This window comes from Amphibalanus amphitrite, unplaced genomic scaffold (genome assembly GCF_019059575.1).
Source record: "Amphibalanus amphitrite isolate SeventyFive unplaced genomic scaffold, NRLGWU_Aamphi_draft 000958F_arrow, whole genome shotgun sequence".
Lineage (NCBI taxonomy): Eukaryota > Metazoa > Arthropoda > Thecostraca > Balanomorpha > Balanidae > Amphibalanus > Amphibalanus amphitrite.
In genome coordinates, this window is record NW_024882452.1 from 15,919 (window position 1) to 32,743 (window position 16,825).

At 47.3% G+C, this 16,825-nt stretch overlaps 1 protein-coding gene across 3 annotated transcripts; it reads right to left on the reverse strand.

The window, feature by feature from the left end:
• Positions 1-77: 77 nt before the first annotated feature.
• On the reverse strand, positions 78-15,438 carry LOC122368571 (divergent protein kinase domain 2A-like). Of its 3 annotated transcripts, none has more exons than XM_043342626.1 (6): positions 15,233-15,438; positions 4,277-5,084; positions 3,904-4,044; positions 3,382-3,541; positions 2,832-2,956; positions 78-2,511 (listed from the first exon to the last, which is right to left on the reverse strand). In XM_043342626.1, the coding sequence occupies exons 2-6, from the start codon at positions 4,931-4,933 to the stop codon at positions 2,302-2,304; spliced, it is 1,293 nt and encodes a 430-aa protein (XP_043198561.1). In that variant the 5' UTR covers positions 4,934-5,084; positions 15,233-15,438; the 3' UTR covers positions 78-2,301. The 3 variants fall into 3 exon arrangements, with proteins under 3 accessions (XP_043198561.1, XP_043198559.1, XP_043198560.1); XM_043342624.1 differs by having other exon boundaries at positions 15,076-15,434; XM_043342625.1 differs by lacking the exon at positions 15,233-15,438 and adding an exon at positions 11,970-12,190.
• Between the last annotated feature and the right edge of the window lie 1,387 nt (positions 15,439-16,825).

A 16,825-nucleotide genomic window follows, 5' to 3' on the forward strand; every position in this document is an offset into this window, starting at 1 on the left:
CTGGTCCATCACGGGGAGGTTATCCATCTGGCTTCTATTCAGGCTGAACGAACCCGGTAATCAAACGGATACATTGATAGGACGTTTCAGCGTTTATATTACGAAAACAACACATGCCACAGCCTCGATGTGTGATGAACACCTACAAAACACTGATGGATGGGGCCGGCCCCGGCGGGGGCCGACTATGAACACTGCTGCCAACCAGGCCAGAACGACCACATCGTTCGCCCGGTCGAACAACTGAGAAGACTGCCTTGTAAAGGAATTCTACCACCTACATACAGTACACACTTACGGCCGATGTGTGGCGCATGTCATGCAAACGGTACAACACGAAACGGCTACACAGCGGTGTAAAGCTCTGATACAATGCTAACACGTCTGTTCTACCGTTGAACACCGAACACGATCTATAGAGCGCTCTAGTGATCTCACAATATTTGTCGCAAGCGCTTGCGTAAGACCACTGGCTTCGTACAGGTGCACTGAAGTGAACACAATGTAAATACAATTAATTGCGTGAGTTGTGAATGTCTAACAGGTGCAATTAACTAATGCATGGACACAGATGACTTGAGTAATTCAGTATTACTGGCAGCTGTCAGGCACACACGGTTAACCCATATGACTGCTTCCAACCTACTGGATCCAATAAAACACAGACCCATCGAAGACATCCTATCACTAAGGTGTCCTGGAATAAACAATAAACATTCTCTTTGATACGTTCACGATATAAATGCAACACTTCCTCAGAACAACTCATAAAACGACTACACATCTACAGGTGAAGCCAGTAAACACATGCAAAAATAAATCATTTCTGCGCCTGCCTGCACACGTTTCTAACATCAATGTCACAACAACGATCTACGTCTAAGCTCGACACTGGAACATTTATCGCCACTGCTCGCTGGAAGCTGCGTGTAAGCGTCGTGGTAATCTACACACACAGAGACGGTCGCGTCTACGCCAATGCCCGTATAAAGCTAGGCGAGCTGTCGTGAGTGCTGCGCGGTAGCAACACAAGAGGCAAACACTGCGAACCGGTCACCTAAGTCCCAAACACCAGAGAGTCCTATGGCAGCTGCTCATACCATCAACGTGCCCGCCACCGACAGCACATGACCGGTACCTACAGTTTTTCATGGAAGCCCGTAGGCCAACGCACGCTTTAAGCATATCTCTGGGGTTGTCGAAAGTGATAGCCGATAGGTGCAAGCTATACGGCAAGAGTTGGGCGCTTTTATAGACTTTTTCCATTATAGACTTGAGACTACCCACGCCTTCTCAGTAAATCGAACGAAAACAATCGAAAGTATCGGCTACTCGGTTGAATGACGCATACTCGTATCCACCATTCCGCAGAAAACTCAATAAATAAGGCGAGAAACCCAAGTATGAAACTATGGCTAGACTGCCTTAGACAATGATAAAACCAAATAATGACAACGGCACAAATGTCATGGCTATCTAACTCATCAGGAAATCAATTGCAAAAGAGAAAGAACCACATGGAGGAAAAAAGACTAAAACCGGGAATCGAAGAAGCCTTAGAACCTATGTAGAGCAGCCAGACCTTAGCCATCCTGAAATCACTTATGTGAATTTACAGATGTACAGATGTATCGTTCGATGGCACACAATGGCTGTGATTCAAATTCTGGGCTAAAACCCCTCGATTATGTTTCGCGTAAGAAGTGCAAAAGTCGCACGTTAGAAAGCAGGCCTCCCAAAGGGGCACTAGTGGTCATGATCGGACACTTGAGGGACACGGCGTCACTCAAAATCGGCAAAGGTGGTAGAAATGGACGCAGTCACAGCGCTGTACGAACGCAGCCAAGACAAACCTAGAGCATAGAACACGGTGTGGTCTAGGCTGTTGCTCGTTCATGTCATGAGTCTATTGTATGCCCGTAATCGATCATAATATCCCGTTCCTTTACTGGAAGCCTCATTCCGAAGTATTCAGTCGGCATCATGCCATTCAGGTCATGATAAAGTTAATCCAGTCTTCTGCAACAGTTCTTCTCCCACAGAATGTCATTCCAAGAATATCCCAGTGGGTAGGGAAACTCTGAATCCAGTCCCCTGTCACCCGATGGTTCTCATAACCAGCCAGTCCTTCCCGTGTCAACGATTAGTGCTCATTACCAAATAAACATTTTCATCCTTCCCGTGCCTTAAAGTCCCAAATGTCACCTCTTGCCTCCCGTCCCGTATCCCACAATCCCACCTCCCACACCACAATCTCCCCGGCATCCAAAGCTCAAACCTACAATCCCTCTGCCCCCTCGGTCATTCAGTACTGGCCTCCTCGAGCACCTGGTTGAGCGTTCGCCGCAGCTCGGCGGCTGGCCCGAAGCGTGACCCGCCGTCGGGTCCCGGGTCGGCGCAGAGGCGCAGCCAGCGCTCCAACTCTGGGTGGGTGGAGGTCACCAGCGCCGGCACGCTGTGCAGCAGGCCGCCAGACATACCGCGACCGAACGCGTTCGGCGCCAGAAGGCCCTGTCGGCAGGACAGCGGGTGGGGTGGGGTCAGACCTGGGAAGGGTAAGGCAGGGAGCGAATGGGGACAGATGAAAGGTATCGCAACCACGTGAGAACATTTAATCGTTTTCCATTATCCGCAACCGCAACATATGAAAGATGCAGCCGTTGGTGTGAGCAAAGAACATAGATAAAATATATTCAATCAGCAAAAACAATATTAGTCGTCCTGTCTATAACCTGCGCCGCTTGTACTCTGCAGATGCTGTCACTCTGTAAGGTCACTAACCGAACCAACTCCGATCTTATCCACACCCACCTGGGCACACCAGGACCCACCTTGCAGATTGCGAAGTAGTTGTGATCGGAGATGTGGTGTCCGCACAGCTGGTCGGCCTCGTAACCCATGCAGTCGTCACAGAGGATGGGAGTGACGTGAGTCTTGTTCCAGTCTGCTGGCGCGTCTGCGTGCGGAGAAGGGGGGGGGGCGTCGTTCGACGTTCTATGTCGGTTGTGATTTTGCAAATTCATTTCGCAAGCATGCGCCGATAATAACATCGCACTAGCGTACCTAAACAATTAATATTCACCAGAGAGCGCAAAACGACTCTTACGACAAAACGACAAAACGACTTAGTCAAAACACCGGAAACAATCTGAGTATGAGCGTCCCTATTCAGTCAAGCCAATGTCATGCTGGTTTCTTTCAATCGCGATCGCTTAAAGGTTTTCCCCATCCGAAAACCATTTTCACATCGATTTAAATACGACATCTGTTACACATCACCCCAGCAGTCGTGCACGCCCGGTTAGACTGTAAAATCTATCCAACTTCTTCCTGCTGCACAGACAAATAGCGCGTTCACTGTAACCCTCCCTCACGACCAACCTTTCTCCAGCTGTTGCCGGTCCACGATGACCACGTCCTCCACGTCCACCAGGTGAACGCGTCCGTCCGCATCCACGGCCAGGTTGTCGGCAGTCACGTCCGTCATGTACAGGTTGAAGTCGCTGTCGTTTGTGGTCAGCATGTCGGCAATCTCCAGCAGCTGGGGACATACACAGCGAGTGGTGAGCGGGACGGTAGCGATGCACACTCAGTCGCAACGTGCGGGTTGGTTGCAGCGATGAACATATATTTAAGCGGATATCCGCTCCAAATGTAAAACATACAGCGGATATCCGGTCCAAGAAACATACACGGCACACAAAATATAGAAAGGGCGGCAGTTATAGCACTAGAAGCTTCGAGCATTGACTACAACACCGAGCGTAAAGAAAACACTTAACAGTGACAAGCCAAAGACATCAAGTACATATTTAGTAGCTTGCTATCCAAACCGTATTGAATCCCCACAAGTCCAACCGAACCCTCTGTGGTTGGGTTGGACTTGTGGCAGTGTCTCCCCACCTGCAGGGCCAGTTCGACCCGCTGCTGCCAGGGGGCGTCTCGGAAGTTGGCCAGCGTCGGTCCCACGTACTGTTCCATCACGAGCCGGCCGCACGCGCCCAGGTAGCGCGGAAACGGCCAGCCCTCCGACTGCGGAAACGCCTGGCGCGTGGACGGAGGAAACGGGCAACGTCATGGCAGGGTCGATAAGTGGAAGCTGATATTACAACACCCATCCTGTCTCAATGGAGGGAACACGTCATCAACAAGTGCGGTACGCTACATATATTCACAAAATAACACGAATGCAGAACGACATATCAGATAGATACAAATTGATTTCTTGGACATATAATGCACACCAGAATGTTGGTCTGCATTATCTATTACTTACCTGCAGCAGCAGCGGCTCGGCGTTGATGAGCAGCATCGTGGCAAAGTGAAGGAACTTCTCCTTGGACTCGTCGGCGAGCGCGTCAAACAGTCTGCGCATGAGTCGCTGCGAGGGACAGGTGAGGTGCTCGCGCAGGAAGCGGTCTCCGACACCGGCGGCGAGCGCCAGCGACTCGGAGCGGCCGTCGGAGATGTCGGGGAACACGCCGCGCAGCAGCCGCGTGAAGAGCCGACCGCGAGGCGTACAGCGCGCCGAGCCGTTACACACGCGACCGTCAAACTCGGCAAACTCCGAGTCGTGCGCCAGCTTCTTCAGCACGATCTCGTCACCCTTGTACTTGCCGAAGAACACGTTCTTGACGTTGATGTAGTTGAAGAGTGACACCTTGGACAGGCCGGTGAGCTTGACGACGTGCATGTTACTCGAGTGAAGCATGAAGCAGCTGGTGTGTCCGAAGCAGACGGGACACTTGTTTGTCTCCTGGAGGGTCTTGCTGTGCACCTGGTCCTCGCCGTACTGTATGAAGAGGAAGGTGACGAGCGCGCACCAGGCGATGGCTATGAGTACGCAGCACTCGAGCCGCACACGCGGGAACACGCGCATGTTGGCGATCTGGCGGTGCAGCACGGAGGGCCGAAGCAGCCGTCCGCGAGCCATCTCACTATCACTGGGTGACCCTGATGGATCACGTACACCTTTTGACCAATATTTATCAAAGGTTCTTCATGCTGGTACAGGTCTGCCTGACTTGGTGGGCATTTGATAAGCATGAGATGTTTTCTGGAAGAAGCGACCCAGCATCACCATTCTGCAAAAGGAAATACCCAATTTAATTTCACTTAATTTCACATACAACTGAAATAAGAGAAAAAACATAGCCCTCAGGTTTGTCAATCATATCTTTTTCCTGTTAAGTGCAAGCTCATCAGTGCAATGTTTGTGTATGTTTGAAATGATTGAACATGATTTGCTGAACCATCAGATTATTTCATCACCACTTGAAAATGCCTACATTATACAAATCAACAAGGGAATTGAGTTGGGTTAGCTTCCTGCTGAACTCAAGTCAAGGCTCAAGAGTACTGAATAAAAATGATCATAGACAAAGAAATAGGCCAAAAGAAAAAAAAAACAACTAGGTACACCTAACAAAATATCGACAAGGTACTGTAGCATGGATGCTGGAATTGGATAGGCCAAAAGATCTGGAATCTCGACTTTTTCTGGCTTGTGACTATATACATCAATCGATGACAATGAGGAATGGGCACTGGACAGTGCCACCATGAGTGGAGGCATAAACCCTGAACTGAACATTGTCAATATCACACAAACAGGATGTAGGTAGTGAGCAAAAACAAACTGCACAATACTTATTGCACCAGCAAATCCAAAGAGGACTTTCCCATCAGCCATGCACAATGGATGGATACTGCTTTGCTACTTTGAGCACTAGCAAAGCATTTAAGTGTCCTGAATTCTGATGTATCTGTCTGCCATTTGTTTGAAGCAATGAAATGACCATAAATGTAATACACCATTGGGAATTGGCAACAGCCTAAAAAGAAACTTAGATCAGTACCTATTGGTCATTAGGACATAAATATCAACCTGGTGCTTCCATTGACATCCATTAGCTTCCATAGCAAAATATTTTTCACAACATGAGCTGAGCATCATGATATCACAACATCATCATCAATTAATTGTCCTCTTGCTGAGATCTATGCGGCGGGCCCCACCAATAGCTTTCTGATGAAAACATACAAGGCCGGTACATTATGAGGCCACTATGCATAAACCATTTACTGTTGGTGATACCTGCCCCACCAGCCACCAATACCCACTTGCCTACCCTCAGTCCTCACTGGCAGATCCAAGGGGCGAGAGGCATTAGGGTCACTTGTCCCTCCCCAGCATACAAATGACAACATCTATTTGCCTTCCTCTCATTAAAGGGAAACTTAAAAATTTTGATAGCTTAAAATTTTCATCCATCAGCATAGCACCAAATAAGCAAGCAAACAAAAGCACCAGCAAAATCTTAGGAATTTCCAGAAAAACCAAAACAAAGGAGCTTATTGAGTCAGAGTAGAACCGCCGCAGCATCGAAAGCCGCCTTTCTGGATCCACCATGACCAGTGTCCACCCCTTGCTCATCAACAAAACCTTACCCGTGCTTATAAAGAACATTCTAATAATTCCTTACCTTACCTTACCTTACCAATACGGGAATTTTGATGGCCACTATGGCCTGTAGGGTCCCGCTCGCATCGAGCTCCTGAACTGAGGACTCTCGTGGATACTAATCTGGGATGAAGTATTTGATTCGGTTCCAGTGATCGTCCAATCTGGCCTTGAACTGGTTGAGAGTGGATGCCAGGATCACAGAAGGAGGAAGCGCATTCCAGTCATTCACAGCTCTTGTTGAAAGTGCGTGTCTTCTGACTCTTGATTGGGCCTGGGGCTTCCTCAACTTCTTGTTGTGACCTCTTGTACCAACTCCAGGGGCAGGTGTGAAGAATTTCTCAGGTTGGACATCTAAACCTCCACTGAAGATCTGGTACATGGCGATCATGTCACCCCTTCTCCTTCGGTAGTAGAGGGATGGCAGGCTCAGGCATTTGAGGCGCTCCTGGTATGGTAGGTGCTTGATGTCCTGAACAAGCTTTGTGGCTCTCCTCTGCACTCGCTCGATCAACTTTTGGTCGGCTCGGTTGAAGGGTCCCCATATCAGGTTGCCATACTCTAAGTGGGGTCTTACAAGTGTCTTGAACAGCAAGGGTAGGGTAACCCTGTCGATACAAAGAAAGGATCGCTTGATGAGAGCAAGTAACTGGTTTCCTTTTGAGGATGCTGCAGCGGCTTGCATGCGGAACTTCAGCTCATCATCAAGGAAGATTCCAAGATCTTTCTCTGCACGAGTATGCTCTAGTTCGGCTCCACCCATCTTGTAGGTATGGCAGGGGTTTCTCGGTCCCACATGAAGTGACCTGCATTTAGCATCGTTAAATGGGAGCTGCCACCTGTCAGACCATGTGATGACCGCCTCAAGATCCCTATGGAGTTCCTCTGACCCACTGCTGTGAGACACACTACGGTATATCTTTGTGTCGTCAGCAAAAATCTTGATGGCGCTGTCGACAACTCTGGGCAGGTCATTAATATATAACATAAACAGGGTAGGGCCGAGAACAGAGCCTTGAGGCACGCCGCTAGTGACTGGTGCCCATGGAGAGGAGCAGCCTCTCACCACAACCTGTTGCTGGCGATCTTGAAGGAATGAGGCGATCCATCTCTTGAGAGTTCCCGCGATGCCATAGCTCTCCAGCTTGCTCAGTAAACGCTGGTGGGGCACCGAATCAAATGCTTTTTTAAAATCAAGGTATATGGCATCGACCGGTTCTCCATTCTCTAAGCACAGAGACCAATCCTCGATCACTTCCAGGAGCTGAGAGGTGCATGAGCGCCTAGGCCTAAATCCATGCTGGTCGCTGTGCAGAAGTTGGTTGGCGGTGAGGTGAGTCATGATATGGTCTCTGATGAGTGACTCTAGTATCTTGCATGGTATGGCAGTCAGACTCACAGGACGGTAGTTGCCTGGTTCCTGCCTGCTACCCTTCTTGAAAATTGGGACAACAGTGCCAAGCTTCCAATCATCTGGTAATGACCCAGTGTCAATGGATTTCTGAAACAGAATAGTGAGGGGCCGAGCCAACTGTCCAGCTGCCTCCTTCAATATTCTCGGGTGGATTCCATCCGGGCCGGGAGAACTGGAGGTTTTCAAACCTTGCAGTAGTCTTTCAACCATGGTCTCGGTGATATTGAGATCCACAGCCTCAGCAGGTGAGCCCCCGGGAGACAAGACTGGGACAGCGGCTAGATCTTCGTCTGTGAATACTGAAGAGAAGAAGTTATTTAGAACTGTAGCCTTCATCGTGTCATCGGTGCACAGGTGACCATTTTCATCCTTCAGGTCCTCTATGCCAGGCTTGGTTTTCAGCCTCGAGTTTGCGTACTTCCAAAACACTTTTGGATTGGATTTCAGCTCAGAAGAGATTCTTTGTTCAAATTCAGCTCGAAGTTTCCTTGTGAGGCTGCGAAGCATGTTGCGACAGTGGCAGTATCGGGCATAATCGAAGGGATCTCCTGATTGTGCATAGGCTCGCCACAGAGAAGCCTTCTTCCTTTTGAGCTTCATTGCCCTGCCATTAATGTACAAGTTCTTGCGTGACCTGGGCCTTGCTGGTGGAATTGATTGTTTGATTGCATCTTGCAGGGATTCCTTGAAGAAGCTGTAGGCCTGGTGCACGTTGTTATCATGCATCCTCGACCAATCAACTTCCCCAACCAGGTCCCTCAAAAGGTTGTAGTTGCCCTTGTTGTAGTTTGGCACAGCATCAGGCGTCCGTCGTTCCGTGTAGCATGCTAATTCAAACCTCAGAGAAATGTGATCACTGTGACCCAAGCCTGGCATGTAAGTTAAGTTTCTCATCATGCCTTCTTCATTGGTGAGAAGCAAATCAAGGGTGCTTGGGGGCTGCCCTGGTCTAAATCTGGTGGGTCTTGCCACATGCTGGGTGAGGAAACAGTCCTGAACACACTTGATCAAGTAGTGAGAGTAGTGGCCTTCTGGTTCTGGAGAGAAAACATTGGCCCAGTCAATTTGGGGAACGTTGAAGTCGCCTCCAATCAGCATGTGTGACGGTTTTGAATGTGATGCTTTCTTCAATACTTCTGTAAGCTCCAGCATGCTTTGATGTCTGTTGGTTGAGGGGCTTATATATATGCAGCCTATCAGGAGTTTGTCGCTGTTCAGTAAGTCAACATTGACCCACAGATGCTCAATGGTTGCTATGGTGCCAAATGATGTTTCTGCACAGCGTAGAGTCTCTTTCACATAGATGCAGAGCCCACGATACCCACTGCAACCCAGCCTTGGTTGGGTAATTTCAAAGTTAGTGTACAAGTTGTACCCGGCAATAGCGAGAAGTGCAGGTGAAAGGGGGAGCAGTTGTGCTTTGGGGATTACCTCGGTTATCATGATGATGTCGGGCTCTGTACCTGCTATTTGCATGCACAAGTCATCACGCTTGTTCACTAGTTGATCTGCGTTTGTATAATAAACAGACAGCTCTCTTCTGTTAACAATCTTACCATGGCTTGTTCTCTGATAGCGTCAATCCTGAGAGCATGGGTTGCGTTCACTGTTTTCGGAGGCCTCCACTGCACCTCCAGTTTGGGTCGGTTCTTGACTCACTGTGACGGGGGTTCCCTGCGCAGCAGATGATCTGGTTACCTCAACCGAGGGTGGCACCTTGCCTGCCGTCTCCCCCTTTGAGGCCTTGCTTCTGCTGTTGCCAGCCTCTTTCCTCTGTCCAGAGGTTGTAGTGGAACCCTCATCTGGCACAGTCACTATCCTTCCCCTCTTGATCACAATGTTTGTCTCACCAGTTTGCCGTCGAGCAGTGAGTTCTTCCCTCAATCGCTTTCCTTCCTCCCGTTCCTTTTTGGATAAATCAGGTGTGACGTAGATCCTCTTCCAAGTAGTTAAATGCCGGAGTTGAGGTGCCATTTTCAGCAGTTCAGCCTTTGTTTCAACACTGTCCAGGGTGACAATCAGCAGTCTAGGTCTGTCTTCCAGCTTCTTCCCGACTCTGAATGATCTAGTAGGATGAACACTGAGGTTCATGCCTGCTTTGATGACATCTCTGAACAACTCCTGGTCTCTTACAGATCTTTCAGCCAGTGTTGCACAGTCGTCCTCAGGAAGGTTGTGGACCACCACATTTAGTTTCCGCTTCTCCCTGTCCATATAGCTGTCAAAGACACTGGACATCGCTCTGGTGGCCTCTGATGTGTCTTTGGCTCCAACCGTTGCTGGAAGAGTCTCAATCTTGGCACTTACTTCTTTGACCACCTTGTCGCAGGTGCCTCGGACCATATCTGCATATGTTGCTTTTTGGTTGTGCTGGTCCTTACATATTCTTTCTAGTAGTTTGGCACTGTCGGACACCACCTTTTCTTGCTCTTTCATTGACTGGGCAATGATCTTCATGTGGTCCCTGACCATGTCGCCTATGTTTTGGACCTTACCTTCAAGTGCCGTAAGATCCATTCCGTCCTTCGGGGTTGCAGGACTGATCTCAACATCATTGAGGATTTTTTTACACGTCTCACAGAGCCATGCCAGACATTTGTACTTGATCAATGCATCGTGAGCAAGCTTCGGTATGGCCTGGCATTTAATGTGAAACCACTGCTGACATCGGTCACACTGAACAGCCTTGTCTCCATTTACAACCTGGACTCCGCAGCTTGGGTTATTCGGGCCACCTCGGCAAATGGCTCCCTCACTGTTTCAGTCGGGCGCACTATGGTATCGGCAGTCCATTTATGGATACGTATCTATTAAAGGAAACGTTTCCAAATTTGGAAGGCACTTTGTTCCATTTATGGAAACGCCAGTTCCAAAATTAGAAACGCCAATTTTTAAGCAGGCATATTTCTGTATTTCTTAAGTTAATAGTAATCTTTTCAGCTGGCGTGTCTTTTCGTCGATATGTTTTCTCCCAAAACAGTAAAATCCAACAATATTTTCGTACGCAAATGGCGAATCTGATGCCCTGACGCAAACCCTTGTCAACGTTCCATTTTTGGAAACGGAAGGTTCCAAAAATGGAAACTATGAGCCAACACAGGAAAAAGCATAAGCACCATATTGTTGATATGTGGGCCTGTCTACCCCACGCCCTCTAAGTAATTGCCGAGCTATTGATGCCGGTACATGTTCCGATATGGGTGATTTCCCTTTGCATCTAAATTTCATATGAAGGGTCCTCCAATTGCTTGGGCATAGTGCCCGAAAGCCGATGTTGGTACAATAATGCTTACGAAAATGTGTCTTCTGGGGAAAGTCCCCAATTTCTAGGCACCTACATAAACCCCAGAACTGTCCAACCGTCTTGCCTACTAAGCTGCTACTGCTTACGAAACCCACATTATAACATATTTTAACTGTTGCAAGCATGCATGCGTGACTGCAGTAAGCGTCGCGATGTGCCCTGAATTGTGGTTAACAGACTCTGGCTTCCCAAGAAAAGCAAGGCTTTATAAGTAAGGTTGGAGTTAAACTTCGGCCTAATCAGGGCGGTTCAGAAGCTCCGGTTCGCATTTCATGCTGTCGGAGCATGCACCTTTTCCAACCTTCTCGTGGATTATTAGAAATGAGAAAGGCAGAAGGTGCTTCTAAAAACATTAAATGCAAATAAGAGTTGAAATACATATAACCTACTGCATCTGTGAGCTGTATGTACAACTTGAGTTAAAATTCGTCATTTGTTCCAAAAATGGAAACTGTGCTTCATAAAGCATTATTCAATGGGCCTTACACAGGCACTAACTGAAGTCCTACTGAACTAATACGGTGCAAAGTGGGCAATTAGCACAGTTTGAGCATCTCCCTATCCATAGAAATTGTTTATAACACCTTGTCATCGCTTTTTCATATAATTGAATCGTTTAAAACTGGACGACAGCTTGGATCGCTTCCGACAAGCAGTAACATATCAGACCTTAAATGCAATTATTTACATACATTCTACCAACTTCCACACATTCATAACTTAAATGGGTGCTAAGAAGTTCAGTTTGCCCACTTAGAAGCATCTGTACGAAATATTTTCCAACTTACCGCCTTCCAAAGCCGGAGAGACGATCTCCGCACGTGGTCACCAACACGCCATTCAGGGCTTGCTTTACAGCAATGTAGGATATTAATGAATACCAGACAGCAAGTCTGTCAATTAAAAAATTGCCATTCTTGTGAAAATAAAATTTTTCCACAAAAAAATGAGGTATATTTCATTAATGACACATAAAAGTTCACCTATCATGAAAAAATATATTGTTTACAAAAGGAAGTTTTTTTTTTTTTTTTTTTTTAGTGGCCCTTACTTACGTTACTGGCCTCGCGAGGAGGGCGGCGACCTAACTACGCCGCGCAAAAGAAACCGGCCGTCCTAACTAAGACCGGTGGCCACTTTTACTGCAAGACAACATGGGAAAACCCATATCCATGTACTATGCCATGAATATGGGGAAAAACCCATGAATTTACGTTAAGATACATAAATGACAGTGAGACTTACCGTTAAATTGATGTTTGTGAGAGGAGGGAAGGAGGAAGTTTGTGAATGGTAATTGGTAGGGTTACGATGTTACGATAAAAGTTGGATGATAGGAATGGTTTGAAGAGTGGAGGATATGTCGCTGCCGCTGTTGAGATCCGATTGTTGTACCCGGGCCTGTGGTCGTCCAAACCCGGCCGCTGCCGCTGTTCAGCGGCCGGGTCCGTGACTGAAGAATCCTTGGCCGCTGCTCGTCGTTGTGCAGTGGGTGAAGGGACAACCCCAGAGTATGTGGACAGTTCCTTGCGATGATAGCGAGAAGGATGAAAAAAAAAAAACGCTTTTTCGCATTCGTTCGGCGACTATATACCTATTCCTTGTAATGCGGTATGCCTAAGGCCAAGTAATGGTGCTTACTTTACAGTTTGTCGGAATAAGGTGAGTTTAAGACAAAATCAAGTACTAGATCAGTTAGTGCTGGATCATCTCCGAGAAGAGTCGGAAGATCGTTTCTGAGGCGATATTTTGTAAGGTAGTTGTTGATATGTTTTCGTTCGTTGCGGAGGGCTGTGCATCCGATTAGAATGTGTTCAACCGTAATGCGTGTGTTGCATGATTGGCACATTGGTGGGTCCGTCCTTTCGAAAAGATGACAGTGGGTGAAACGAGTATGTCCGCATCGTAGCCTTGCCAGTGTAACCTCGCGAATCCTATTTGGCTGGTTGCAAGTTGTCCAGGATGTAAGATTTTGCTTGATCGCATATAAATGAGGAGAGTGGGTTTGATTCCATTTGTTTTGTAGGTAAGTATTAAATTTTGTTCGGAGTTTGTGGCAGACGTCCCCAATCGAGAGAGGCACCCCACTAGGGTCTGCTCTCATTGCTCCTTCCTTAGCGAGGGTGTCTGCCAGCTCATTCCCTGCGATGCCACAATGACTTGGCACCCAAAGAAAAGTTATATGCTGACTTTCGTCTAGTTCTAGTAGCATTTTGTGGATATTTTGGATGCAGTAGTGGGTGACGTTATCAGTTCTTTCTAGAGCCTGAAGGGCAGATTTGGAATCGGTGCAGATTATTGCCTGTTCAATGTGAAGTGTTTGTATATGACGGACTACCGTTTGAATAGCGTGAACTTCTGCTGAAAAAATAGTGGCATGGTCTTGCAGGCGTATTTTGTATCTAATATTCGGGCCCACGGCTGCCGCGCCCGTTTGGTTTGAAAGACATGAGCCGTCAGTGTAGAAGAATGTGGAGTCTAGGTTTCTCTGTACATACTCATGGAACAGCAATTGGGCATCCATTGGCGAAATGTTAGATTTTGAATCGTTAAAAAGATATTCAATAGAAATGTCTCGCAGGAGCCAGAAGGGAAGCATAGGCGGTTTAGAGGCAACGTTTATTTGGCCAATGTTGAGTATCTCATGAGCCTGATTTATAATTTCTGGAAGGAAGCACGACCTGCGGAGAGGTTGCCGGGAAAAGGGTTTCCTGGCTTCCATCGCTGGAATTGCAGAATGGTTTGGAATACTTTTGGCGCGATAGTAGTATCGTAGGAAAAGGAGGAAACGGCGGTCTTCTAGTGCTGGCAGGTTTGCCTCCGTTCGCAGGGAGAGTGTCGGTGTTGTGCGGAACGCCCCGGTTATCATCCGTAGACAATTTGATTGTATGGCTTCGAGCCGTTTACAAAGAGTGGGCGAGAGTGTACTAAAAAGGTAACAGTTGTATTCGAGAGTAGATCGGATGAGTCCTATATAAAGCATTGACAACGTTTTTCTGTCCGCACCCCAGGTAAAACCTGAGATGCATCTTAGGGCGTTTATTCTTTTAAGACAACGTGTCCTGATGTGCTCTACGTGGAGTCGAAAAGTCAGATTTGAGTCCAGGATTATCCCCAAAAATTTGTGGGATGTGTAAAACGGGATTCTATTTCCATCAATCTGTGGCGATTCGTCCAAGGACGGTAGAGGTCCCCTTTTAAAGACCATCAGAGCTGACTTAGGAGCTGACAGAAAGAAGCCCCATTTCTTACACCATTGAACGCAGTGATCGATTACCTTTTGTATAATTGAAAAGGCTTGTTTATAGCTTTTGTGGGAGACCCATATTGCAATATCGTCGGCGAAAAGTGAGTAACGGACAGAGAGGGTAAGAAACCGTGGAAGTGATAAAAAGAGATCATTAATAGCGATTAGAAATAGGGTAGGTGACAATACACTTCCTTGGGGTACACCGTGCTCCATTCGGAAAGCGTCAGAGAGCGTGGTTTGACAACGAACTCTGAAGGTGCGAGGTTTGAGGAAATTACGAAGAAAGATGGCCAAATGGCCTCTAATGCCGATTGAATGCAGTTTGTTCAGAACCGTCGAGCTGTGAACTTTATTAAAGGGCTCCTTGCGTTTCCGAAAATAGAAACGGAGCGTTTCCATTATTGGAACAGTTGGTTTTTAGCGTTTCCATTTTTGGAACTTTCTTCCAAAAATAGAAACGTTTCTATAAATGGACTGCCGATACCATAGTGCGCCCGACTGGTTTGTATCGCTCGTGTCGCTGGATGATCGAGAGATTGAGATGTTAGCCTCACCAAATGGCTTAAATGCGCTCGTGTCCAGCTTACCTACTGCTTTGGCTCCAGCTGGTGCATGGGGAGTAGAAGCTGGTGGGTTTTTCTCACCTGATTCACCTCCCAGTCGACCTTCACTTCTATCTATCTTAGCACCACTTGCACCATCACCCGAATCATTTATAATTCCAGAACATTCAGTACCATCCCCACTCTCCACATGGTCGCGACGCTCTGAACAGCTCTGAATGCGGCGGTACTGACGCACCAGATGACTGTAGTGCTGAGCGTGTTCTTGTTTGCCTTATTTTCACCGGTGGAGTGCGTGTCATTGACATATCTTCATATGCTTTCCTCGTGAGAATTTCTTAACTTGCTGCTACCAACCAGTTTTACTTTAGAATAATATATCGGAAAACTTAAGCACTCGGTAGAGGAGTGGAGGATCAGTTGATGGATAGCGTATTTACAAATTGCAACCGAGCTCCGCCGTAGGGTATTTTATTTCCGCCGTAGTGTATTTCACTTGGGGGGTTTTCTACCATACATCTGCCTAAGCTTAGGGTAATTACAATTTGTGGGCGACGTTCAAAAATGATGCACCTTTTTTTCGCAGTATAGGATATCGCATGTGCATATTTCTGCCTTTTTGGGTGCGCTTTATCGGTTTTTCGTGAGTAACTCGCGTAAAAACCGTCCGATCGCGACGAAACTTTCAGTACCCCGATTTTATCAATTTTACACCTACCCTGAAAATTTCATGACCCTGACCCAAATGACCTTTGATCTGTGACCTATTTCTCGAGACCATGTTTGGCCCGAATCGCGATTCGGCGTATGTCGGCTCGCATTAGCCGCGCGGTTGCAGTCTTCACGTGGTTTCAAGCGTTGAAACATGTGATATGATGCTGGTCCCATGCATTAGGGTGGGTGTCAAGGTCACCTGAAGGTCAGGTCAGCTCAATGACCTTTGATGACCTCGGTTCACTTTTTCGAGTTTTACATGTTTCTAGGCTAGTTTTTGGAGCTGAGTTCGAATTTAGCAATCATTTGAACATCACAGGGGGTGTAACGAAATTATCCGGACACCTTTCTTCCCGCTGTAAAAACAAAACAATCTGGTACCTTTTCTTTGAACTGAGATTGTAGCCACCTTTCATAAAAAACACAGTTTACTCACCTCGTTTACTCACCTCGTTGGTTTCTGCATATCTTTGGAGTGGTTTCAAAGGACAGTCAGAGAGGAAATGAGGAAACCACACAGTGGCGAATGTTCTGGAGCATTTCAGCCAATGGATTCTCCAGCACACTGGCTTTGATGCGGACCAATGCCGTCTAAACCTGTGCCTGCGGTTGAGCAGTGCTTATGGCGGGTCATGGCGGGTGGCTCTTCATACACCTGCTAAACAAGAGCCCACAGGTTTTCGATTGAATTGGGATCGCGACTTTTTCCAAGTCATAAGCGTTAGCCCAGAATGATTGAAGGTTCTATCGGCATCACTTCCCGTTCTTTTAGGGACTTTAAATAGCGCGCCGCCACGCATGAAGACAGCGTGGCTTGAATCAGGCATCAGTGCGCGTTCAGAAACCATGCCCTCCTATGCCGGCTGGTTGAGCGCCCCCAATCATGCTCCACCACCTTCCCTGGAAAAGCTCCACCCTTGCCTATGGGGCAAAATATAAGGGACAAAAACACAAAACAAGACAGATAAAAACAAAGCAAAATTAACTCATTACCTAATGAAATTCAGGCTGGAGCAAAAACATAGGTAATAGATATCTATGTCAAATTAGAATGAAAGATTAAAATCAACCTGACCAACCCTTACGGTCTGACCGGGTCCTAACCACCTGACCTTAC

What these genes read in the sequence shown, in the direction of transcription:
- LOC122368571 (XM_043342626.1), bottom strand. Translation starts at nt 4,933, where the DNA reads ATGGCTCGCGGACGGCTGCTTCGGCCCTCCGTGCTGCACCGCCAGATC. An exon ending in CCGAGCCGCTGCTGCTGCAG is followed by an intron (nt 4,045 to 4,276) that starts GTAAGTAATAGA and finishes TCCACGCGCCAG; the next exon opens with GCGTTTCCGCAGTCGGAGGG. An exon ending in ACTACTTCGCAATCTGCAAG is followed by an intron (nt 2,512 to 2,831) that starts GTGGGTCCTGGT and finishes TCCTGCCGACAG; the next exon opens with GGCCTTCTGGCGCCGAACGC.